This window comes from Phalaenopsis equestris, unplaced genomic scaffold, assembly GCF_001263595.1.
Source record: "Phalaenopsis equestris unplaced genomic scaffold, ASM126359v1 Scaffold000450, whole genome shotgun sequence".
Classification (NCBI taxonomy): Eukaryota; Viridiplantae; Streptophyta; class Magnoliopsida; order Asparagales; family Orchidaceae; genus Phalaenopsis; species Phalaenopsis equestris.
In genome coordinates, this window is record NW_018164891.1 from 194,861 (window position 1) to 216,357 (window position 21,497).

The window sequence follows — 21,497 nt, forward strand, 5'->3', positions numbered from 1 at the left end:
AAATTTGGAAACAAAGGCCTAAAAAAATTCCATAGACATGACAACCTAGGGCTATGATACCACGACAAAACATGTGAAACAAAATTTAGACATGTCTTTCATTATGCACACTTAATAATAATATATATTGTATAATGAATATATATATATATATATATATATAAACTAGAAAAAAATAAATAATAAAACTAAAATATTTTATCCCAAAATTAAAGGATTTATTCTATTACTAAAATAGATTCTCATATCAAGAAATTTATTATATTCCTAAATTAAAGCTTTCATAAACTAAAGAATGTTGTTGAAAGGAAGTTGTTGATAAGTATTCACATTTATATTAAACTTCACATGTTGTTCATTGTTTAGATTGGTAATGAAGGATATCTTAAGATACAGAAACTAAAGATTGTAATTACTAGAGAAGATTCATTAATAAATAAACAATAGTAGAATCAACAAATATTTAATTTGCAACCATCTCATTGATCTTGAAACATTTTTCATTAACAACAAAAAATTTGAATAGAATGTTCTTTAAATTCGAATAGAATGTTTACAGGTGAAGCAAAACTTAAAAAGACATATAAAGCGTAAGGTCACTTTGTGTCTTATCAAGATAAGATGCAAGCCTCAAGATGGATCAGCGCCTACGAGTTTAACTAAAAATAAACAAAAATAAAGATAGTTCATAAATATATCTCACACTATCAACAAATTAACTTAAATTCATTATCATGTACCAAAAAAAATACACAACATTTACAAAAAAAAATAAAAATAAATTAAATTAAATATAAAAATATTTTAAAAAAATAAAGAAAAAAAATCAAATTTAAAAAATACAAAAAAATAATTATAAACAAAAGTAAAAAAAAAGGTTAAAAATAAAGTTGAAAAAATAGTTAAAAGATCTAGTTAAAACAAAACAAAACTAATTAATTAACAAACAACAACAACAACAACAAAACCTTTATCCCATTAAGTGGGGTCGGCTACATGAATCCATTTTCTCCATCGCATCTTATTTAGTGTCATATTTTCATTTAATTCTAATAAATTAAGATCATTTTTTAAACAATATGCCCAAGTCATCCTAGGTCTACCTCTGCCTTCTTAACATAAGTCGAATATAAAACATCTACTATTTACTCTCCTAACCAGATCATCACATGATCGACGTTTAATGTAACCAAACCATCTAAGAGGACTTTCTCTAATTTTGTCCGTCACAGGAGCTACACCATCCCTATCACGGATATATTCATTTCACATTTTGTCTCTAAGTGTAAAGCCACTCATTAAAAAAATAAAAAAAATCCAATTATTACTCTCATTTACATATGTAGCAAGTCAATGCTACCCATGCAAGCTTGCAATGCTCGATCTCCATTCACACTTGTGCGCTTGACCCCACTTGCGCTCACGCGCTCAATATCTACCCCACTTGCGACATTCAATTTTTGCCCTTGGCTTCACACACACTTGTTCACAGTGCTAAATCTCTCCATTTGTGGGATCTGATTGCCCTCCCTCTTCAAGAAAATTGATCTAAACCATGAAAGCTTAAATCCTCTAATATGATATTACTTAACATAGTAAAAATATTAAGTACATTTTATTTGGGGTGATTACCGCAAATGCTCTGAGACAAAGTTTTGAGGTGTACATCTAATATGAGGAAAAAAAAAATCATAAGCCTCAATTATAACAAAAATAGAAAGCCTCGTGCAATTAATAGGCACCTTATATTGAATGTTGTCTCGAATGCCATTTTAAACCATGATTTGAAAACTTTAAGTTGGGTTCTTGCTGAACGGAAACAAAAACTACACAAGAACAAATCATCTTGAGATGATTCTTTTGGTATATTGTGGAGTATGTAATCAAAATTGGTGGCCCTGGCACTTGACTGAAGGGCCATTGTTCAACAATATAAGAAAAAAAACTCTAATAGGAAGCATCTATTAAGTCAATGAATATGGAAAAATGAACTGCTAATTAAGCTTTTACCAACAATAACAATTATGAATAGTTTTTTTTTAAATAACCAATAAATTTAAAAGAATTTGTTTTGTAATCTACATAACAATGCAACTAAAGATGAAAATGTTATCTACGAAGTGAAGTGTACTTGATTTAATGCCATCTTACTAGAATTGTGCAATGTTATTTCAAGCAATAAATAAGATTACAACCTATATGCAGATATCTTCAATGATGATTATGATCTCTCTCTCTCTCTCTTCCATAAAAATTGAGACTATGTAGATATCTTCATATAATATATGACCATTAATGTTATTCAGATTAGCTTCAAGAAAGAGATGAAATCAAAAATGTACTTTACTAAGTAAGATAATTTTAACATAACGCTGCAAAAATATAATTAGTCAAACAGCCTCTAAAGCAAATGTCTTAAAGCCATCAACCAGAAAGAGCATATATCTTACAGAACATATCCAAAACGGCCATCTGGCAGTATCATTGGTACCATTGTTACACCAGGCACGGGGCCTCTTCCGTAGGCCATAGGCTGAAACAAAAGCAAAATCAAATAAGCATAAGAAGCTCGTTATGCTGAGAAAAGATGGTACAAATCATATGGGAACTTAACAAAGCATCTAAAAGCCTTGGAACTGAAAGCAGAAACAAAAGAAAACAAAACAAAATAAAAGAAGATATACCTGACCAAAACTACCAGGCTGAACACCATAGGCCTCTCCCAGTAAACCTCGTTGATGTTGGTAATTTGGAAGTAAAGTACCTTTCCTTAAATCAGTCACAGTCACAGAGGCCGCTTTCTTATCAGCAGGAGGTTTCGCAATGGAACACTCAAGAATATGCCCTATTTTAAAGTAAAATAATAATAATACAGCTAATACAAAAAAATAATAATTGCCCATTAAAAATAAACAAAAAGACTACCATCGAGTTCATAAATTTCAGTGTTCTGAAGGGCCTTCATAGCAAATGATCTCTCCGCAAAATGCACAAAACCAATTCTATTCTCCTGTCCAGATTTTACATTAGGCAAAGCAACTTTCGTAATTTTTCCATGGCGTTCAAACAGCTTTTTCAGCTTATCTTCAGTCACAGTCTTGGGCAAATTTTTCACATATATTGCCTTTATCTGTAACAATGAAAATGGAAATCATGTTAACAAAAATAAAAGAATAGCCAAAGCAAGTCCAAAAAAACATTCGATATACCTGTGCAGCTGAAGAAGAGTCCCCACTTTTTGGGTCCGCCCAGCTCACTGTAAGGGCATTAGATTCCAGCTTGAATTCTGGAACTGACATTTTCTTTCTAGAGAACTCAGCACATGCATTGTTGTAGTATTCAATAAATGCAAACCCCCGATTGCGAGAAGAACTTTGTGGGTCCTGGAATATCAAATATGAAGAATGAATATTTAAGCTAGAAAACAATTGGCCAAAGTGCAATATTAGGCGTATAAATTTATTCAACAAAAACACAAGGATACATTCATCCTACCAAAAAGTGCAAATTGCTATAACCATTTCAGGATAAAATAGATACACAAATGTTTCTGCAGGTTTCCAATTATTTACTTGCTCCGGCATTACATGTTAGTACATAGCAAGGCAAGGATGTTGGACAAAGCAGATAGAACTACCTTAATTAGTTGGACACCAATTACACCTGGGCCGATTTTTGATACCACATTCCTCAAATCATCCTCAGTCCAGCCCCTGGGTACATTGCCAATGAAAAGTTTATTCTTTGCTTGAGATGTCGAAAGCTTGATCCTTTTACCCTGAGACAGGTTGCAGCACGTCAAATCATTAAAAAAAAATAATATATGCGTATGAATGACCAATGGCCACCCAAATAACAGTCAAAGAAGATGAAGTAAACCATAATGCAAATGTGCTGAACTAATACCAAAATCTAGTAAACAATAACTTCATCACAAAGAAAGAAAAAGTTTTAAATAACAAATTGTTTGCAAGTAATAAATGGCCCTGATGAGCATATAAGAGACCAAATATCATGGCTATCTTCTATCAACAGAAAATACTACGAGAACAAATCATTACTGGGGCCTCAGTGAACTACTATAGCTCCTACTAGGACAACTATGCATTAAAATGTATCATCTCGCCATTCTCAAGATGCAATAACACCCATGAGATATATGCTTAGCAGGCTAAAACAATCAAGATTTATGGAAGACGTTGGTGTAATAAAAAGAGATCAAATGAAATAATCAGACTTTTAGCATAAAAAATACAAGACCAAGAAATATTATGAGCTAGATGGAAGCCAGCTACTCCAAAAGCCCTGTAAAATAAGTATATTGTTCCTTTGAGGCACTCTACACAACCAAAGTACTGCCATCAAACGTCACCCACTAGGTTATTACATTACCAAGTAGCAAGAACAAGTTATGCAACAACAACAGTAAAAGCAATACCTTGAACTCAGTATTATTCAGAGTCTCGATTGCATCTTTAGCCAATTCCTTGGTTCTGAATGTAACAAAAGCATAAACCTTGTCCTTCCCAGATAAAATCCTAACCTGTCATCAACATGGAAAATCATCAGATGTGCACACAAGAATTGCTTACAAGCTATGACCAATATATCTCACCGCCACAACTTCACCAACTGTTTCACAAAAACTCCTCAGAGCTTCATCCGAAACATCCCTAGGTAAGCCACCGATATAAACCTCGGCACCGTGTGGAGGAAGAGCAAGTAGCTCATCATCCTTCTTATCATCACCATGAGCAGTGATTGCATGGAGGTCAACAGTCTGGGTCTTTGCCACCGCTACCTCCTCACCTTCAGCCTCCTCTTCCTCTTCCTCCTCCTCCACTTCTATCTCTTCCTCAACCTCTTCCTCTTCCTCAACCTCCTCCTCAATCTCCTCTTCAATCTCCTCATATTCAACATCATCTTCCATGTCCTCCTCAGGTTCAGCAATCACCTTCCATTGAGGCTTCTCAGGTTCAACAGACTTGGTAACTTGAGCACTAGCTCCTGACCTCGGCATTTTATGTTATCTCAAATGAACTTGAAAGGGAGCCGTGAAGGAGACACGGATGCCAGTAATTTTTGTAGAAGCAAGGCTGAAAAATATGAAGAGGAAAGAAATGCAACCACCAGCAGAAGCTGCAGCGTAATAATATTGACTCAAAAAATGTCATGGGGAATAGTTCAAGGGATTTTCAATGGAAGATATACAATGGAATGAGCAAAGAAAAATAAATTACTGGCAAACAAAAGAAACATTTATATGACAATCAAAAGATGCTCTATAAATTTTCATAATGATCTCTTTTTGTTGTTTCGATAACATGCCGAAGCCCATAATATAAATTGACTCAAGGAACCAAACTTGTGAAGGAAACATGAAAAACCAACAGAAGAAACAAGCAAACAGGAAGTAAGAATATAGCATATTGAAACAAGTCAAGGGTTCAGAAATAACAAATAAAAAATGGTCACCACAGAAACAAGGCAGAAAACAGAATCAACTAAGATTGATGATATGTGAATAGCTCTGCAGAGGTATGGTTGGAAAAAGTTGGTAAGGACAGCATTAAATTAATCTGCGCAATTGAGAATCCCACACAGTTCTGCAAATCCACATAACAAAACAGTAAAATTTAGCTAGATCTGATAGTTTAGAGATATGCACTGGATACATTTTATGAAAGAAAATGCATCTCGTATGAGTATTACACAAGTACAAAAAGCCCAACTTAACTCATAGATGATAAAAGAACAAATGTTTATTTCATAATTAAAGTTTGTCTTCTGGATTTACTTCTTCCAAGAAAGTTGGTTCATTAACTACTTACATACCTTCTTATCTTATCTTTTGACAAAAAGGAACAAAATTCAATAATCCAATCTCAACGCTCCATTTCATTCCATTTTTCAAGACAGGACCAAGGAAATTAAGGTTTTACTCTCTGTGAGAATGGTAGATCATTCAACAAAGAGCCTCTCCTCCAGGTCATAAAGTTTTTAACCAATAATAAAAACCAACCTTCCACCGACAAGCGTGGTAAAGCAAAGAATAGTGTAAATTGCCATAAAGAAGTCAGTGGCCAATAAACTAGAAATCCCAACGGTCAAAATCAAATTCCAAACCATAAAAATTCAATGATAAAATATTGGAATAACAAAATTCTAAAGAGAAGCAACAATAAAGATAAATTACAACTCTCTATTTGTTCTTTCAACCAGCTGGGAAAATACCGAGAACTAATAGAATATTACCGAAATAAGTTAAATTTACACCACTTGCATAACCTAGGTTGTAACTTACCATGATTTGGCACATTTACTTGAGAGAAAAATTAAAATACTAATTTTTCATTTAATTTGTCACTTCCAAACTTGAACTAAGGGAGAATGATAGGGAGTGCGATGATACATTCCAAACTTTGCCTTCTAAAACATGATCCCTGAAGGTACAAACTCAGGCACCATGTTATGCATTTATTAAAAACAGCATTTCAAATTTCAAAAACATTTCAAATAGTGATAGTGATTTCAATTTTAAGAACTATCAATCAAGACACGCAAAGTATGCTTATATATAAAAAAAATATTTATTTTCCTATACACCAACAAAAATTCAAATGATTTTTAAAGTAAATTTGTCATATGGCAGAAGACACTCGTAAATCCCAAAACACACAAACCATCCCAAACATTTGCTTTAATCCAAAGTGATGAACATGCACCATCTAGCATAAAATATGGCACTCAAATTACATCGTTTTTCTCCTTCATCAACTATCATAACCATCTCACTTGAGTTTTCTTAATAAATAAAATTCAAAGAGCGACAAATTTTTTAACATATGAGCATCATCATCTACAGACTCAAGTTCTACCAAATATTCAAGTCCTAACAAATGATTATGCCTAGGAATTCCACAAATTGTTCTTAAGAAAATATTCATAAATAAAGGAATTATTGACCAGCGAAAACAAAATGAAGTTTAAAAAATAAAAAAAAATAAAAACCACTGGCTAAATCACTAAAATTATTCACAACTAATATAATAAGTATATTTGTGGAGAAATTAACAAGTGCATATCCCATCAATAAAATGTCTTAAAATACTTTTACTCAAAGTCTATTCAAAGCCTTCTATATTCAATTCCATATACCAAAATCGTTACCTTTATTCCTCCAAAAAACTTTCTAGTGAATCTTCAATCACATTCAATTTTATCATCGGAGCAATTATCGCTTAAATTTATCAAATGAACAGTATTTAATAAGAAGTTGCTCATTCTATTATTTCTTAATTGAAAAAATGTTACAAATTTATATACACTCCCATCTCTATAGATTAGTAATATCTTTAATATAGAAAAGATCCTATAAATAGATCACTCTAACTAGATTACCTAATATAAAACTTCCTAGATTTAGGTTTATTACTTTCCATAATACTCCCTATCAAGCTGGAGCATGCATATTTATCATGCTCAGTTTGTCGCATATATACTCCATTAATGACAATCTTGAAAATGTCACTTAATTGTTCCCTAGTTTTTATACGAGTTGTAGAAATCAAATTTTATTGAATCATTTCATGAAAAAAATGACAATCTGCTCAATGTGCACAGTTCATTCATGGAAGACCAAATTCGAGAAAAAAATGAGTTATAGCTTGGTTATCACACAACTTTGCTGAAACTATCATTTTAAAACCCATTTCGATCAAGAATTGGGATATCCACATTATTTCACTCAAAACTTGTGTCATTTCTCAAAAATCAGATTTTGTATTATATCGTGACACAACATTCTACTGTTCACTCTCCCATGAGAATAAATTACCATCAACAAAAACACAATATCTAGTAATGAATCTCCGATGAATCTTGGAACTCACCCAATTTGCATAAAAAATATTCAATATTTCTATGCCCATGGTTCAAATATAGAATATCTTGTCTAGGAGCTCTTTTAAGGTAACACAACATAACATTCCAAAGCTGACCAATAATTGAGTATGGGGGAAGACATAAATTGGCTTATACAGCTAACTAAATAAACAATATCAGGGTGAGTCACTGTGAGGTAGTTTAATTTTCTTACTAACTTTTCTATATTGTTCAAGATCATTGAAAGACTCTTCCTCCTTGGTAAGAGTTTGATTAGAAAACATCAACATATTGCATGATTTGACTCATTATTTCCCAATTTCTGCTACCAAATCCAAAACATACTTTTGTTGATATAGAAAAATAATTTTCTTGGTCCTTGATACCTCAATCCCTAAAAACTATTTAAAGAAACCTATATCTTTGTGATGAACTGATTTTGGAGAAACATATCACTCCCAATTATGATAATGTCATTAACATAAACCACTAATAGAATGATCCCCAAAGAAGATTGATTGTAGAAGACAATGAGATAACTTTTACTTTTCTGCATCCCAAACTCCACTAATGCTTGGCTGGATTTTCCAAACCATGCCTGTGGACTTAGGTACAATCCATATAATAACTTTCGAAAACAACATACTTTCCAAGACTCCCCATGAGCAACAAACCCAAAAGTTGCTCCATGTAAACTTCTTCTACCATATCACCATACAGAATAACATTCTACATATCAAGTTAGTGCAGGGCCAAGAACAAAACTAAACGAACTAAAATCAACTTAAGTACCATAAACAATGTGTCTAAGAAGTCAATCCCATAAGTTTGAGCATAGCCTTTAGCAACCAAAAGAACTATGAGACAAGCTACAGATCCATCAAAATGAAACTTAACTGCAAACACACATTTACAGCCAACAACCTTCTTGTCATAAGGTAGATCAACTAGTTCAAGAATTTCATTTTCAGTTAAGTCATTTATTTCATCAAACACTTTTGTTCGCTACCCAGAATGAGATACAGTTTGTTGAATAGATTTAAGGACCTCAACAGAGTTGAGCAATAAAAAAGCAAGAAAAAAAAGAAAGCTTAATATAGTTAACACACACAAGGAAATGGAATAGACAAATTGGCGTTTACCTCTTCGAAGAGCAAAAGACAAATTAAGGTCACTAGGAGGAGGATCCACTGAAAAAGATGACACTACCGCCATACAAGGATAAGGGGGACAAAAACTTCTCAAGCAAAAATTAGTGATATGTGATTTAGGTCGAGTCACTGGTGGTAGAAATGGAGCTGAACTAATGATGTGAAACATTAATTCATAACAATCTCGTGAGAACTTAGATAATAATGAGTCACTAAAGAATGAGGTTTTTTCGTGAAATGTGGCATCGATACAAACCATGTACCTGTTTAAGAGAGGAGAAAACATTGATACCATTTATGTGAACTAGATTATCCTAGAAAGACACCTTAATAATTAGAGCCCAATTTAGAAACTTATAAGCAAGTATCACGAACAAAAAAAGTACACTCAAATATATAAGGCTCAATGGAAAAGAGAAAGCACGTTGGAAAAAAAAATATGGTAGGGCATATAATTTTGTAAAATAGTAGATAACATCCAATTGATAAAAAAAGTAACAGAAACTATATTAACCCAAAACTATTTGGATACAATATTTTGAAATAAAATAGCTTTAATTGTCTGAAGAAGATGTCTTTTTTTCCTTTCAACTACTCCATTTCGAAATGGAGTACCGAAACAAGATAATTGGTGAAGCGTCTCATTTTGTCATATATGTTTGAAAGGTGCAGAGAAATATTCTTTGACAGTGTCACTTCTCATAATTTTAACAAAAACATTAAATTGAGTTTTAATTTCAGCACAAAAAATGAATATGCAACAAAAACTCAATATGACATTAAAGTCAAATCATATGAAAAAATCATCCAAAAAAGGCAAGTTATCAAAATCTATTAGATAAAAGCCCCCATGCATCTGAACCAACCCAAAATTCACTTTTATATGTTCCGAGAATAAAAGACAAATAATGGTGTTTCGCAAATTGACATGACTCACAATCTAAAGATATAATTGCTAAAATTGATAGTATAACTTTTTAGCATTGATAGTGATAGATACCCTAATAAAAAATGGACCTCAAACGAAGATAAGGTGTTTAAACGGGCTATGAGTCAAGGTAGTTTGTTATCTAAAATATATATCCCCTCTAATTCTCATCCTTTACTATAATCTTCATCATAAGATCCCAAAAAAGACAATGGTCAAGGAAGCGAAAGATACAACAATGCATGTGTAATCTTGCTAAGAGAGACAAGATTAAAAGAGAATTGAGGTAAACTAAGAATAAAAGTTAAAGGTAATATAGGTGTAAAATAATTTGAGTCATAATAAAGAACATAAGAAGTAGATCTATCTACTAAGATGATGAAATAAAGATAATTATGAAAAGTAGAACAGAGTCTTGAAGTTCCTATCATGTGATCTGTGGCACTAAAATCAAAGACCCATTGTTTGACAGAGGAAATAAAGCGAGTATCAATGTTACTTAGACTCAACAAACGCAATGACAGAAAGATTTCTTGGGTGCTTCCTAAAATTGGATGAATTTAGTACATTCATCTGCAAAAATCGAGAGTTTGACTCTAAGAGGCTTTATTAGTAGTGACAATCTGAACTGACTGTGAGATTTTTTTTAGCAACTTCTGACACTTTCTCTTTGTATGATCAGGTTCATATCAGTAGTAGAAAACTATCCTCGAGCCTTGATTTTTAGAATTTAGAGTTTCATTTCTATAGTTGTCCTGAGACTGAAGTTTATTAAAATCTGCATTTTTCCGGCTAGCAAGAGCACTAAGTTACCATACAAATCAAGCCTGAGAACTCATAATAGTATGCAACACTCTGGTATAAGCTTCCCTCAAAATAACAAAACTAGGATCAGATAGAGTTTGTGATCTGATACATTCATACTGAAAGTTGAGAACAGCTATAAAACTCATAATAGTCATTTATTCTCTTGAAGTGCTAAATTCAAACATTAGTATCGAAGGGCAATAGTGCATTCAATTCTTCATAAATAAAATTAAAGTTTATGTGAAAAGTCTTAATACATGCAACAAAGATTTAAGAAATATTCTTCCAAAAAATACAAATGTCAATTCCTCTATTGCATCTTTAATAAATGTCACAATGAATAATATGATTAGAATGATCAGGTTCGACAGAGTTTTGTATTTGTATCAAAAGTTGGGCATCAACTCTCATCCACTCAAAATAATTCGGATCAATCTCAACCGGGGTATTATCAATGAGGTAACTCTCTTGACAAAATATCTCAAGTGATCTCAGTTGTATTCCATTAAAATTAATTGATCGTATAATTTTTTTACCTGTAATGTTAGTCAACTGATGAAACCAAATCAGTCACAACATTTTTTGTTCGACAATCATGCTTATCACCAATGATGGTCTCCTCAATGTGTTGGTACGAGCAAGATGGTAGCAAGCTGAATAGCGAGACGAATTAAAGAGATGAGGGATACCGAGCCGTAGGAGATAAAGAACGTGACAAATAATTCAATGATTGTTGAAGACAAATAAATGAAACAACAATGCCTTAAAAGATGACATCTCGCGATGGTCGATGGCATTGAAATGACCGACATTGCAGGATGAAGACGAAGCGGACGAAGATTCGAGCAATAGCCTAATCATGTCACAAGATGAAGAGTAAGCTTTAAACAATGCAAACAAAGCTGAAAAATCCAAATGGAGACGAACGACCCAAACGAAGAGATAAAAAAGGAAGCACGGTTCAGACAAAGTCGCAAGACACAGACGAAGACAAGCGATGCAGTCGAAGCAATTGAAGCAGATGAAGATGATCATCACAGACTAAGCCGTGACTCAGAACGACAAACGACGAAAGACGCGGGTAAGGTCGTAATCGCATGCGGCGAACGAAGCCAAATCAAGGAGGATGACAAGCGGTGCGTGAATTTGATACCATGTAAAAGGATGTAACTCTTTCTCTTATTTCTCAAATGAAAACATATGTTACATATTTATATACACTCTCATTCCTATAGATTTATTACTTTTCAAGAACAATAGGATACTATCAATTAAAAAAAATACAAATATTTTTTTTTCCAATGCACTAAAAAATTTACAATTCCATCTTCATAAAATTCCTTACAAACCAATCTTATAACTACAAACTCTAACTTCAAGAGGAGATATTCAAGAATAAGAATTTCAAGTTCAAAACTTATTTGACCATTCATAATAATGTCTCATCAAACTAATGGAAAATGAACAATTCTCATCACTTGTAGTTCATCCTAGTGAAGCCACATTAGAGCTGCAAATTCCTTCATTGCCTTATCAATGCATCCTACCAAACAAAGACTCACAAAAACCTCCTTATCAATGCATCCTACCAAACAAAGACTCACAAAAACCTCAAACCCTCTCATCAACTTATCAACCCTCTCATCAACTTATCAAACACAATCAACCTATGATAAAAAGAAAAACTAAAAAAGGAAGCAATCAACCACCTCCAACACAACAAAAAACTCAAACCTAATTCAATAAATAACAAAGTAAAACTTCATAAGAATAAACCCATAAATGATGATAATGATCTCTACTATTTTATTGCCATTTAAAAAGAAATGAAGCCATGCACCAAACATCCAATCTATGATTTCATGACTAATAAAGGGCTCTCATTTGAATTTTGTTTTGTCCCTTTTGTTGATAAAATACAAAATTTAGAAAATATTTATGAAACTATCAAAACTTCCAAATAGAAGAAATGTAATGGAAGAAATTCAAGCCTTAGAAAAAAATGTTTTGAAAATTTTATAAACTTCTATCATGAAAAAAATGGGTTGGATGCAAATGGATCGTCATAGTTTAAAAATAAATTGGAGTGTGGATAACTGTAAACTAAACTTGTTGCAAAAAATAATACCTTATCATAAAGCATTGACTATTGATAAAGTTTTTACTCTCATTGCCAAATACAACACAATTTGAGTTTTGCTCTTTAACCATAAATTTAGATTGGCCTCTACATTAACTTGTCATTAAAATAATTCTCTTAATGGGGATCTTCAGAAGAGAATATACATGGATATCCAAATTGAAAAATAAGAGAAACATCAATAAAAAATGTAGGAAAAAAACTCTATATGGCTTTAAGCAGTCTCTTTGTGCTCGGTTTGATAGATTCCCCATATATATTGAAATGTGAGGGCATACTCAATGACAGTAGATCACACTTAATCAAATGCCCACCTAAAAGATAAGGCAATTTTGATCATATATGTAGATACTATATTGACAGGTGGCATCAAACGAGAGCGAACAAGAAACAAACAATTTGAGGGATAAGTTCAAAAAATCTTGATATGAAAGTGGCACAATAAAAATAATAATGTTACTTCTTAAGGAAACATATTTTTAATCTACTTCAATAAACATGTATGCTTGAATGTAGGATAGCAAAAACTGCAATGGACTCCACATTAGGATACCACTAACAGCTCACGTTGATAAAAGTAGATACCGACACTTTGTTGGCAAACTCATCTACCTCTAAAAAGTCCTGATTTTGAGTTATCTATTAGCAAGTTTTGAAATCGCACAATATGAGATGTGCCTAGGCAACTTCGAGGACTTTTTGTCATTTGATGTGCACCTAATGGATGTGAGGACTTTTTGTCATTTGATGTGCACCTAATGGATTCACATGTGAGGCGAACACCTCGCCTTAAGATTTATGAGGAGTGTGCCTTTAAATGTTAGGGTCTGGTTATCAATAAAAGTAAAATATATTCAATAAAATCCTATTTTATTATTTCATCTCCCTCCTAGTCTCATACAAAAGTCATACTCATCTCCTTCTCGATCTCACACGAGCATTGAACTATCCCATTCATGTCAATCGTCTTCTTTCTCACTGTCGCAGAAATCAAAACTATGCCAAGTCTTCTTCCTCTACTGAAACATATCTTTTCCACTACATCTACTCTTATTGTAGATAACAATAAACAATATTTTCTTTTCCAAACATAAAATGATTGGCTTGTTTATTAAGGATTTTTTTTTCTTGAGTATCTGCTTGGTATTAATTTTTTAAACTGAAATTTATATTTTAAAGTTTTCTAAAGATTAGTTAAGGATACAAAAAAGTACAATTAAATATAAAAAAAACCGCCCATAGAAACAAAATGCAAGTTGAAATAGAGGGAGTGACAGCAAATATATTTATTTGAGGTGCAACCGTTGTGATAAAATTATAACAAAATGAAAGAGAATCTCTCTTGCTCGTATAAATTTGTTAAAACTTGTGCCAAGTTGCCCACAGAGGTGAAAGATAAGATCCAAAATTAAATAAATAAGGTGACAATGATGAAGCATTTAGCTCAATAATAAGTTGGTAACAAACCGATATTAAATCACAGTGTGGCGGCGGGCCTAGTAATAAAAATTTATCTTCTTTGCCACAAATGACAAGTGCAGGAGCATGAGAGCGTATGGATCAATAAATGATGAATAAGAAGAATGGCAAGTACATGGATATAAGGGTTGTCAAAGAGGCCAGCAAGTGTGTATATTTAGGGATATTAAAAGATTCTTTATAATAATGCCATTCCATTTGATGAGATAACCTCTACATCTTATGTCAACATTATTCTTTCTATAGATTCCTGTGACCAAAAGGCTTTAAACTACAATCTATACATGAATTGAGAACTTGGATACTAAAGGAAGAATTAAATATCACTAAAAAAACATTGATGTGACTATCATGTCAGATGATTGGCTTGATACAAAGAATAAAGGCTTGATCAATATTTTGATCAATAATTACTCCACAGCATGTTTTTAAAGATATCAAGTTACGCAAAAGTTTAAAAGAATTTTTTTATGGATTCATTGAAGTTATTGGAGAGCATTTGGTAATATAAGTTATTATTGATAATGCTAATGATTATACAACTGACATTAAGTTAACGGTGCAGAAAATTTAACTATATTGGCTACCATGTGCTGAACGTTGAATAGATTTAATTCTCAAAAATTTTGGAGAATTGTCTCAGCACAAGGATACTATACACAAAGGGAGATAATCAAGTTTATCAACAGTCATTTGTCAGTTTTTGGCTTAGATGAAAATATGTCAAAAGCAAGAATCCTTACAACTTGCTACAACCAAATATTCTAAGACGTACTTAGCTCTGCAAAGCATTTCGAAAGTAAGACTACCTTTAGAAGCTATGTTCACATCCGCATAATAGTTACAATATACTTGCGCAAGAAATTTGAGAGAAAAAAACCTTAAAAATTTGTTTTGAAAAAAAAAACTATTGGTTGAGTGAGAGTTATGCAATAAGAAGTTAAGAACTAAGCTTCAAATTAAAGTTTTAAAGATGATTGATACAGATTAAAACCAAGCAATGTGCTTTATTTATAATGCAATGAATGCTGCTAAGAAGTTGATTGCATATAGTTTAAAAGGAAAGGAGTATAACAATAACAAAAATTTGAGAAGTACTAGACAAGTGAGAGCTTCAACTTATTGTCATTTGCATGCCATGGAATATTATGTTAATTTTTAATTTCAATAAGTTAAGAACAAATCAACTAAGGTTGCAATCAAATTTGATTTATATCACTGTATTAATAGATTGATGACTGGCCCAGCTAAGTAAAGGCCAATATGCAAACTAATAGTAGAAATAAAATGGCCTCCTTGAACAGTTAAAAACCAAAGATATAGTTGAAATTTATTTCCAAGGAAATTTTTAACATTTATTAGTTAATATTCTAAAACATATATATATATATATATATATATTAATTTTGTTTTTTTGTCGAATTTAGTTGAATAGTGAATTCAGTTTGATTTTTTTATGTTTCACTCTAGAGCCACAACGGATTATAATTAAAACATTAGGTTTTACATGCTCGTCATTTGGACATGAGCAAAACTAAAGCGTGTATAGTCAAGCTTAGGGCTGTCAAAAAAGCTCGTTGTTCGTGAACAGTTCGTGTTAATACCTTAACCTTTACATCATGTGCATTAAGAGATTAAAAAATAAACATTCGAAGAAAAAAGATTTAGAAGATGATGAAAATATATCAATTTGTTATGACGTGTCATTAAATAATGAATATAATTTGGATGATAATAATAAATTAATACAATCACATTTGTAATAAAAATATATCAATACTGAGTTCTTTAATAGGTATAGAAATAAGATCAATAGATCCTACACAAGTTAGTAAAAAATTAATAGAAATATTTTTACAAAAAAAATTTATGTAATCAAAGTTATAACCATCAACACTCATTATTTTAAACTTTATAATATATGCCTATTTGTTTTTATTGATTAAGAGAAAGGAAGAAGATTGAGAACAAAGATGAGAAAGAATATTTGAAAATTAGTTTCACAAACAAGGATGGGTAAGAGAAAAATTAATTCATTATCGTGATGATTCTATGGAAGACCCATTGAGTGATGAGAGTGTTATAACATAATTTAAAAATTATAATTTTAGTTATTTGTTATGTTCTTACTCTAATGCAGGAATGAAAGACTTATTGTGTTGAATTTACTTTAAATGGTTATGTTTTAACATTGATATCTTATTTTATTTGGATATTTATATGGCTTCATACTGTATGATTAGGTATTAGGTTGCTAATATATCAATTTTAACTTTAGACCTAAATATAAATTTAATACTTCTTACTTCACATAATTTGTTAGTTACAAGGCTTCAACGTCAAAATATCTCAAGACTTGCAACAGAAAACACATCAAGACCCAATTGCTTAATTTTAAACCTTCCCTATTAGTTTTTGTAAGAAAATATCTGAACAAACCTACTAAAAATCACATGGAAAATGTTAGGTACAACTAAATCAAAAAAGACACTGAAAAGAGTTTATTATAAAAAACAATGATAAAACATTTAAAAATCAAAATTTTTGTGTGTTAGTTGGGTTAGAGATGAATTAAACCAAAGATTCACCTCTGGTTATTACACTTATCAGTGCGATAACTTGATTATATTAGAAGCAAAAAAATAATTTGTGGTCTCAAGAAGCAATGCTAGCTGAAGTTGAATATAGGGCAAATGCACTAGAGAATTACAGAAAAATGTGGTTAAAAAAAATTATTAGAACTAGACTATCAAGTAAACAAAAACAAAAAGTGTACTGTAACAACTATGTGACACAAGTATAGAAAAAATTCATGTACGGCGTCACATGACTAAATACATTGAGATAAATTGACATTTCATTTCAAGAAACTAATTCAAAATAAACAAGCACAGCCAAATAATGTTTTAATAAACTCTCAAACTACATATATACTTGCCAAGTCTTTGCTTGGAGTGAGTTTTAATCAACAAATCAACGAGTTAAGCATAATCAACGTAATGTAACCAAGCTTTACAGAGAGTGTTAACATAAGCAGGAATCCATGGCCCACCCTTTCCTATATATATCAACTCAACAATCTGTGGAATACAAGCTTTCATATACAGCAATCCAATAATCTGCAAACAGAAAATTCTATTTATAACATCATGTGGTCCCTGGACAAAAAAATTTCTTCTAGAAAAATCTAATAATCAATGCACAATAAATTTCCATATACAATAATTTAATAATCTTATCATAAAAAATCACTTCTTTTGATTATTTTCTTTTGACAGTAATTTAATAATCTTATCATAGAAAAATCTAATAATCAATCCTGTACATGCAACTGTAAGTAATGTGGCCAAAATTTTCTTTTGCTTGCAACCTTTCAAAAAAGGATTTTGTTTCCTGAATAATAAAAATAATTTTATTTTTAAGTTTGTAGTTCCACCTTTGAAAGCAACAAGCACTTTTCTAGTCTCTTACTTTAAAAAATCCAAATCAGCAATAAAAAAATAGAATAAATATGGTCTATAAAATGCGTTCTTTAAAAAATCCAAATCAGCAATAAAAAAAATAGAATAAATATGGTCTATAAAATGCGTTGACAGATGTAGCCATCACATGTGAAAATTTTCTAGAGCTCAGCTAATATAAAAAAAAAAAATTAAAACTATTACAAACCATTCATGGCCTTTCCGTAAATCCACATAAACTTTAAGTATTAAATATAATATATATGTATAATCTCTCACAAACTTTAATTAGATATATTGAAACAAGGATGCCATGCAATCTACTTAACATGCCCCAAACAAGCATTTAAGAATGAATTCAACAATGTCTAATAGGACATAAATAATTCATTAATTGAGTATCAATTCAGTATTCCAATAAATAGCACACATATTGCATTTTATTCACAAGCACTGTAAACTTCTTATCACAATGGCAGCCTAAATTACAGGGCATCAATACAATCGCAAATTAGTGAAATAGAGATTAAAACAGAGTTACATGGCCTCCATAGCAAGTATGGCTCTATCTAATAGCAATCATGAATTCTAAGGTAATACCGCTTCCGCCACTCAAAATCATGTGCTGGCAAACAAATGAACTTGCCCATCGATTACTTCTTTCTCCCATCCTTGCCACAAAAAACAGACAAACATCTTCCTCCATGCCTCTTAAACGGTATCCCAACAAAACTCAAAATCGGCCTGAAAGTTTCCCTTCTATAAATGACAACTGGAAATTGGATGTATAACAATAAAGACAATCGAAAACCTAAACAAAAATTCAAAGTGCTGACAGTGTTTCGCAAGAAACTCCAAATATAGATATCCCTAGAAGGATTTAAAAACCCAAAAATACTGAAAAAATCCAAACAAAATCAAGCCAAGCCATTCATAAACCCTACCAAGAACGAACAAGCTGCAACACAAGATCAACAAAAAACAAAACTCAAACACAGAACAGCGGCTGCATACAAGAAACACGATCCGGATTGCCCTCGCGCGACTAAGCGGGTAGGGTTTCCGCAGAAAAATATACCCGATGAGTATTTTACTTAATATTTGCCCTTCTAACCTTTATTTTATGGGAGCCGTACAGAAATACCAAAGAATTCATTTGTATTTACATATCTAACCCCTAAAGTTTAATAATTACAATTATTCTGTTTTAGAAGCATAAACAAACGCCTACTTTAATGATATTTTAGATTAGTGTTATGTATGCAAATATGTGGTGTTAGATCTCTAAATGCATTAAAAATGTTATGTGACCCATCTTTCATTTGGGCCTCGTAGTGGGCCGCTATGGGTAGCCCAATCCATGGCCATAAAAAAAGAACTGAGATTATAGTGGCATCATGATGGAAATAACATGATGCAATTGGATAGAAATTTAATATTAATAAGTTTTGGATGACATCTAATTAAAATGAAAATAAGGGCAGACCAAGCGTTTGCTCATCCTAAAATTTGAAATTCCTTGTGAAATTTACATACATGTCCCACAATTATATATTTACACTTACACGCCGTTTTTCATAATCTGCTAATAAGTGCTAACCAAACGGGACGGAGGCGTTTTCAAAACACCGCCCGCACTTTTAAGTTGCTCCAAACAGGTCCTAACACCTTGGCATCATAAGCTTGTGCATGAAAGTATGTATTTCATTTAAAAAGGATAAAGATTGTGATATTTTTTTTGTGATTAAAAAGATTGAGTGATATGCATATAAATATTAATGTTTAGAGGTTAGATATGTAATTACATTACAATTGTGTGGTATGTATGTAATTACATTTAAGTCTTAGTCCCAAGTTCTGTGAATAGTGAAATCTCATAGGGTTCAAAGACATGTAGTCTATATCCTTAAATGCTTATTAACATTAATGTTTAGAGGTTAGATATGTAAATACATCACAATTGTGTGGTATGTATGTAATTACATTTAAATTTTAGTCCCAAGTTCTGTAAATATTGAAATCTCATAGGGTTCAAAAGACATGTAGTCTATATCCTTAAATGCTTATTAATTGGTTCAATTTGCATATTTGTTGACACATAAGCGTTTGAGCCCAACTCTTTAAAAACTATAATTTGCTGGTTTTAATTGGATGTAAATGTAAAAAAGCTCTCTAGCTAGTTTATTGGCAGCTCATGAGCTTTTCAAGAGAAGTAGAACTCCCAATAACTAAAATATATCTCTTTAATAATACTTATTTGAATTTTAGCTTTCACATTTTTATTTTATATAAAAAATGAAATTATTACTTGCAATTATGAAAATAAGCATTTATAATTATGAAAATAAGCATTTATAATTACAAAATTTCACATATTTGGGCATAGAAATTATTGTAAATCTCTTATGATTTTATTAAAAGTACTTCTCTTGAAATTAATAGTGCAATTATATCTTATGCATGTATATGTCATGCAAGCTTTTTATGAAGCTACAATTTTTGTACTTAAAATAATTAATTCTCTCTATATTTTTTAATAAACTTAAAAATCTAAAATTTTAAATTTTTAGAGCGAATAATAATATAGAAATATTATGATATTATCATAAATTTTGATGAGGATTTCTCAATATCATGAAAATTACATGTATAAATTGTGTAAGCCATCTCCTAAATAAGGTTCTCCGACACTGAAGTCTTTATGGCAATGTATCATATAGGCAATTCATGTAAATATCTCCAAAAAGCACAAAAATTAAAGCATGCAAAGTTTATACAACTGTTTCATGCATAAACTCACCTTCAACCATGATAAAATAGATATCATGAACTTTATACTGAACAAATTTTGTGAAGTAAGATATATATAGATGGCACTCTTCAGTCACTCTTTAGTGAGACTAGTGATGAACTGAGAGTGCGAGAGAGATTTCAAGATAGAAAAGTTATTAGATAAAAGAGAAAATATAGAACTCTATTTTAGTTAAAAAATTTAGAAAAATATAAGAATTCATATTCTAGCCATGTATTTAAGATATTGAATCAAATATTTATAATAAATATGAGATCTCAGTCATATTATATAAAGATATAATCAATAAGAAATCTCAGTTCCACATAATCAACATAATTTATTTCTCAATCATGTACATTGCAAGAAAGGCATATAACAACATAGCATATGTACAATGCTTTGACGGCAATAGATCCAAGTTTCTATAAAAATAAGACTAGTGATTAAGAGAGACAATGCACATCTATAGGATGCGAGAAAATTTGCTGCCCTGGTGACAATATTGCTTTGGGATCATATTTGTTTTTCATCTCAACAAATCTCTTCCATTTCTTACCAAAATGCCTCATCCAACCCTCTCTGGTCGTGTAATGAGGCAAATATTGCTTATAGTTCATGCCCAGTTGATCACAGAAATTTAATATCTTAGCATTTTGGTTCTTCAAACTCTCCAAATCATTCCTCTCTGAAGATAGTAAGATTCCTATCGAATAAAACACTTCTTCGTCTGGAATTGCTGTTGACATCCTTTCATTCCATCTGTGCATAAATCATACAGTTTACTATTTCAATTAGAAAATGAATTTAATTATGTATCATATTTGGACTGTGATTATATATATATATATATATA

The 21,497-nt window shown here is 31.4% G+C and overlaps 2 protein-coding genes across 6 annotated transcripts in view; both read right to left on the reverse strand.

The window, feature by feature from the left end:
* Nucleotides 1–2,450: 2,450 nt before the first annotated feature.
* Nucleotides 2,451–18,943, reverse strand: LOC110027815 (heterogeneous nuclear ribonucleoprotein Q-like; the record flags this gene model as incomplete). 5 transcript variants are annotated; one of them, XM_020729402.1, is given in 9 exon segments in its annotated part: nucleotides 2,451–2,533; nucleotides 2,685–2,845; nucleotides 2,926–3,130; nucleotides 3,210–3,383; nucleotides 3,638–3,778; nucleotides 4,439–4,543; nucleotides 4,616–5,139; nucleotides 5,476–5,606; nucleotides 18,795–18,943. In XM_020729402.1, coding segments are annotated over 7 exon segments (1,274 nt in total), but the record flags the coding sequence as incomplete, so codon positions are not given.
* Nucleotides 18,944–21,034: 2,091 nt separating this feature from the next.
* The window catches only part of LOC110027828 (cytokinin dehydrogenase 3-like), a 4,716-nt gene continuing 4,253 nt past the window's right edge, over nucleotides 21,035–21,497 (reverse strand). The window contains exon 5 of the mRNA XM_020729425.1: nucleotides 21,035–21,403. Coding sequence (XP_020585084.1) covers nucleotides 21,088–21,403 — 316 coding nt within the window. The 3' untranslated portion in view covers nucleotides 21,035–21,087. The remainder of the gene's footprint in view (nucleotides 21,404–21,497) is intronic.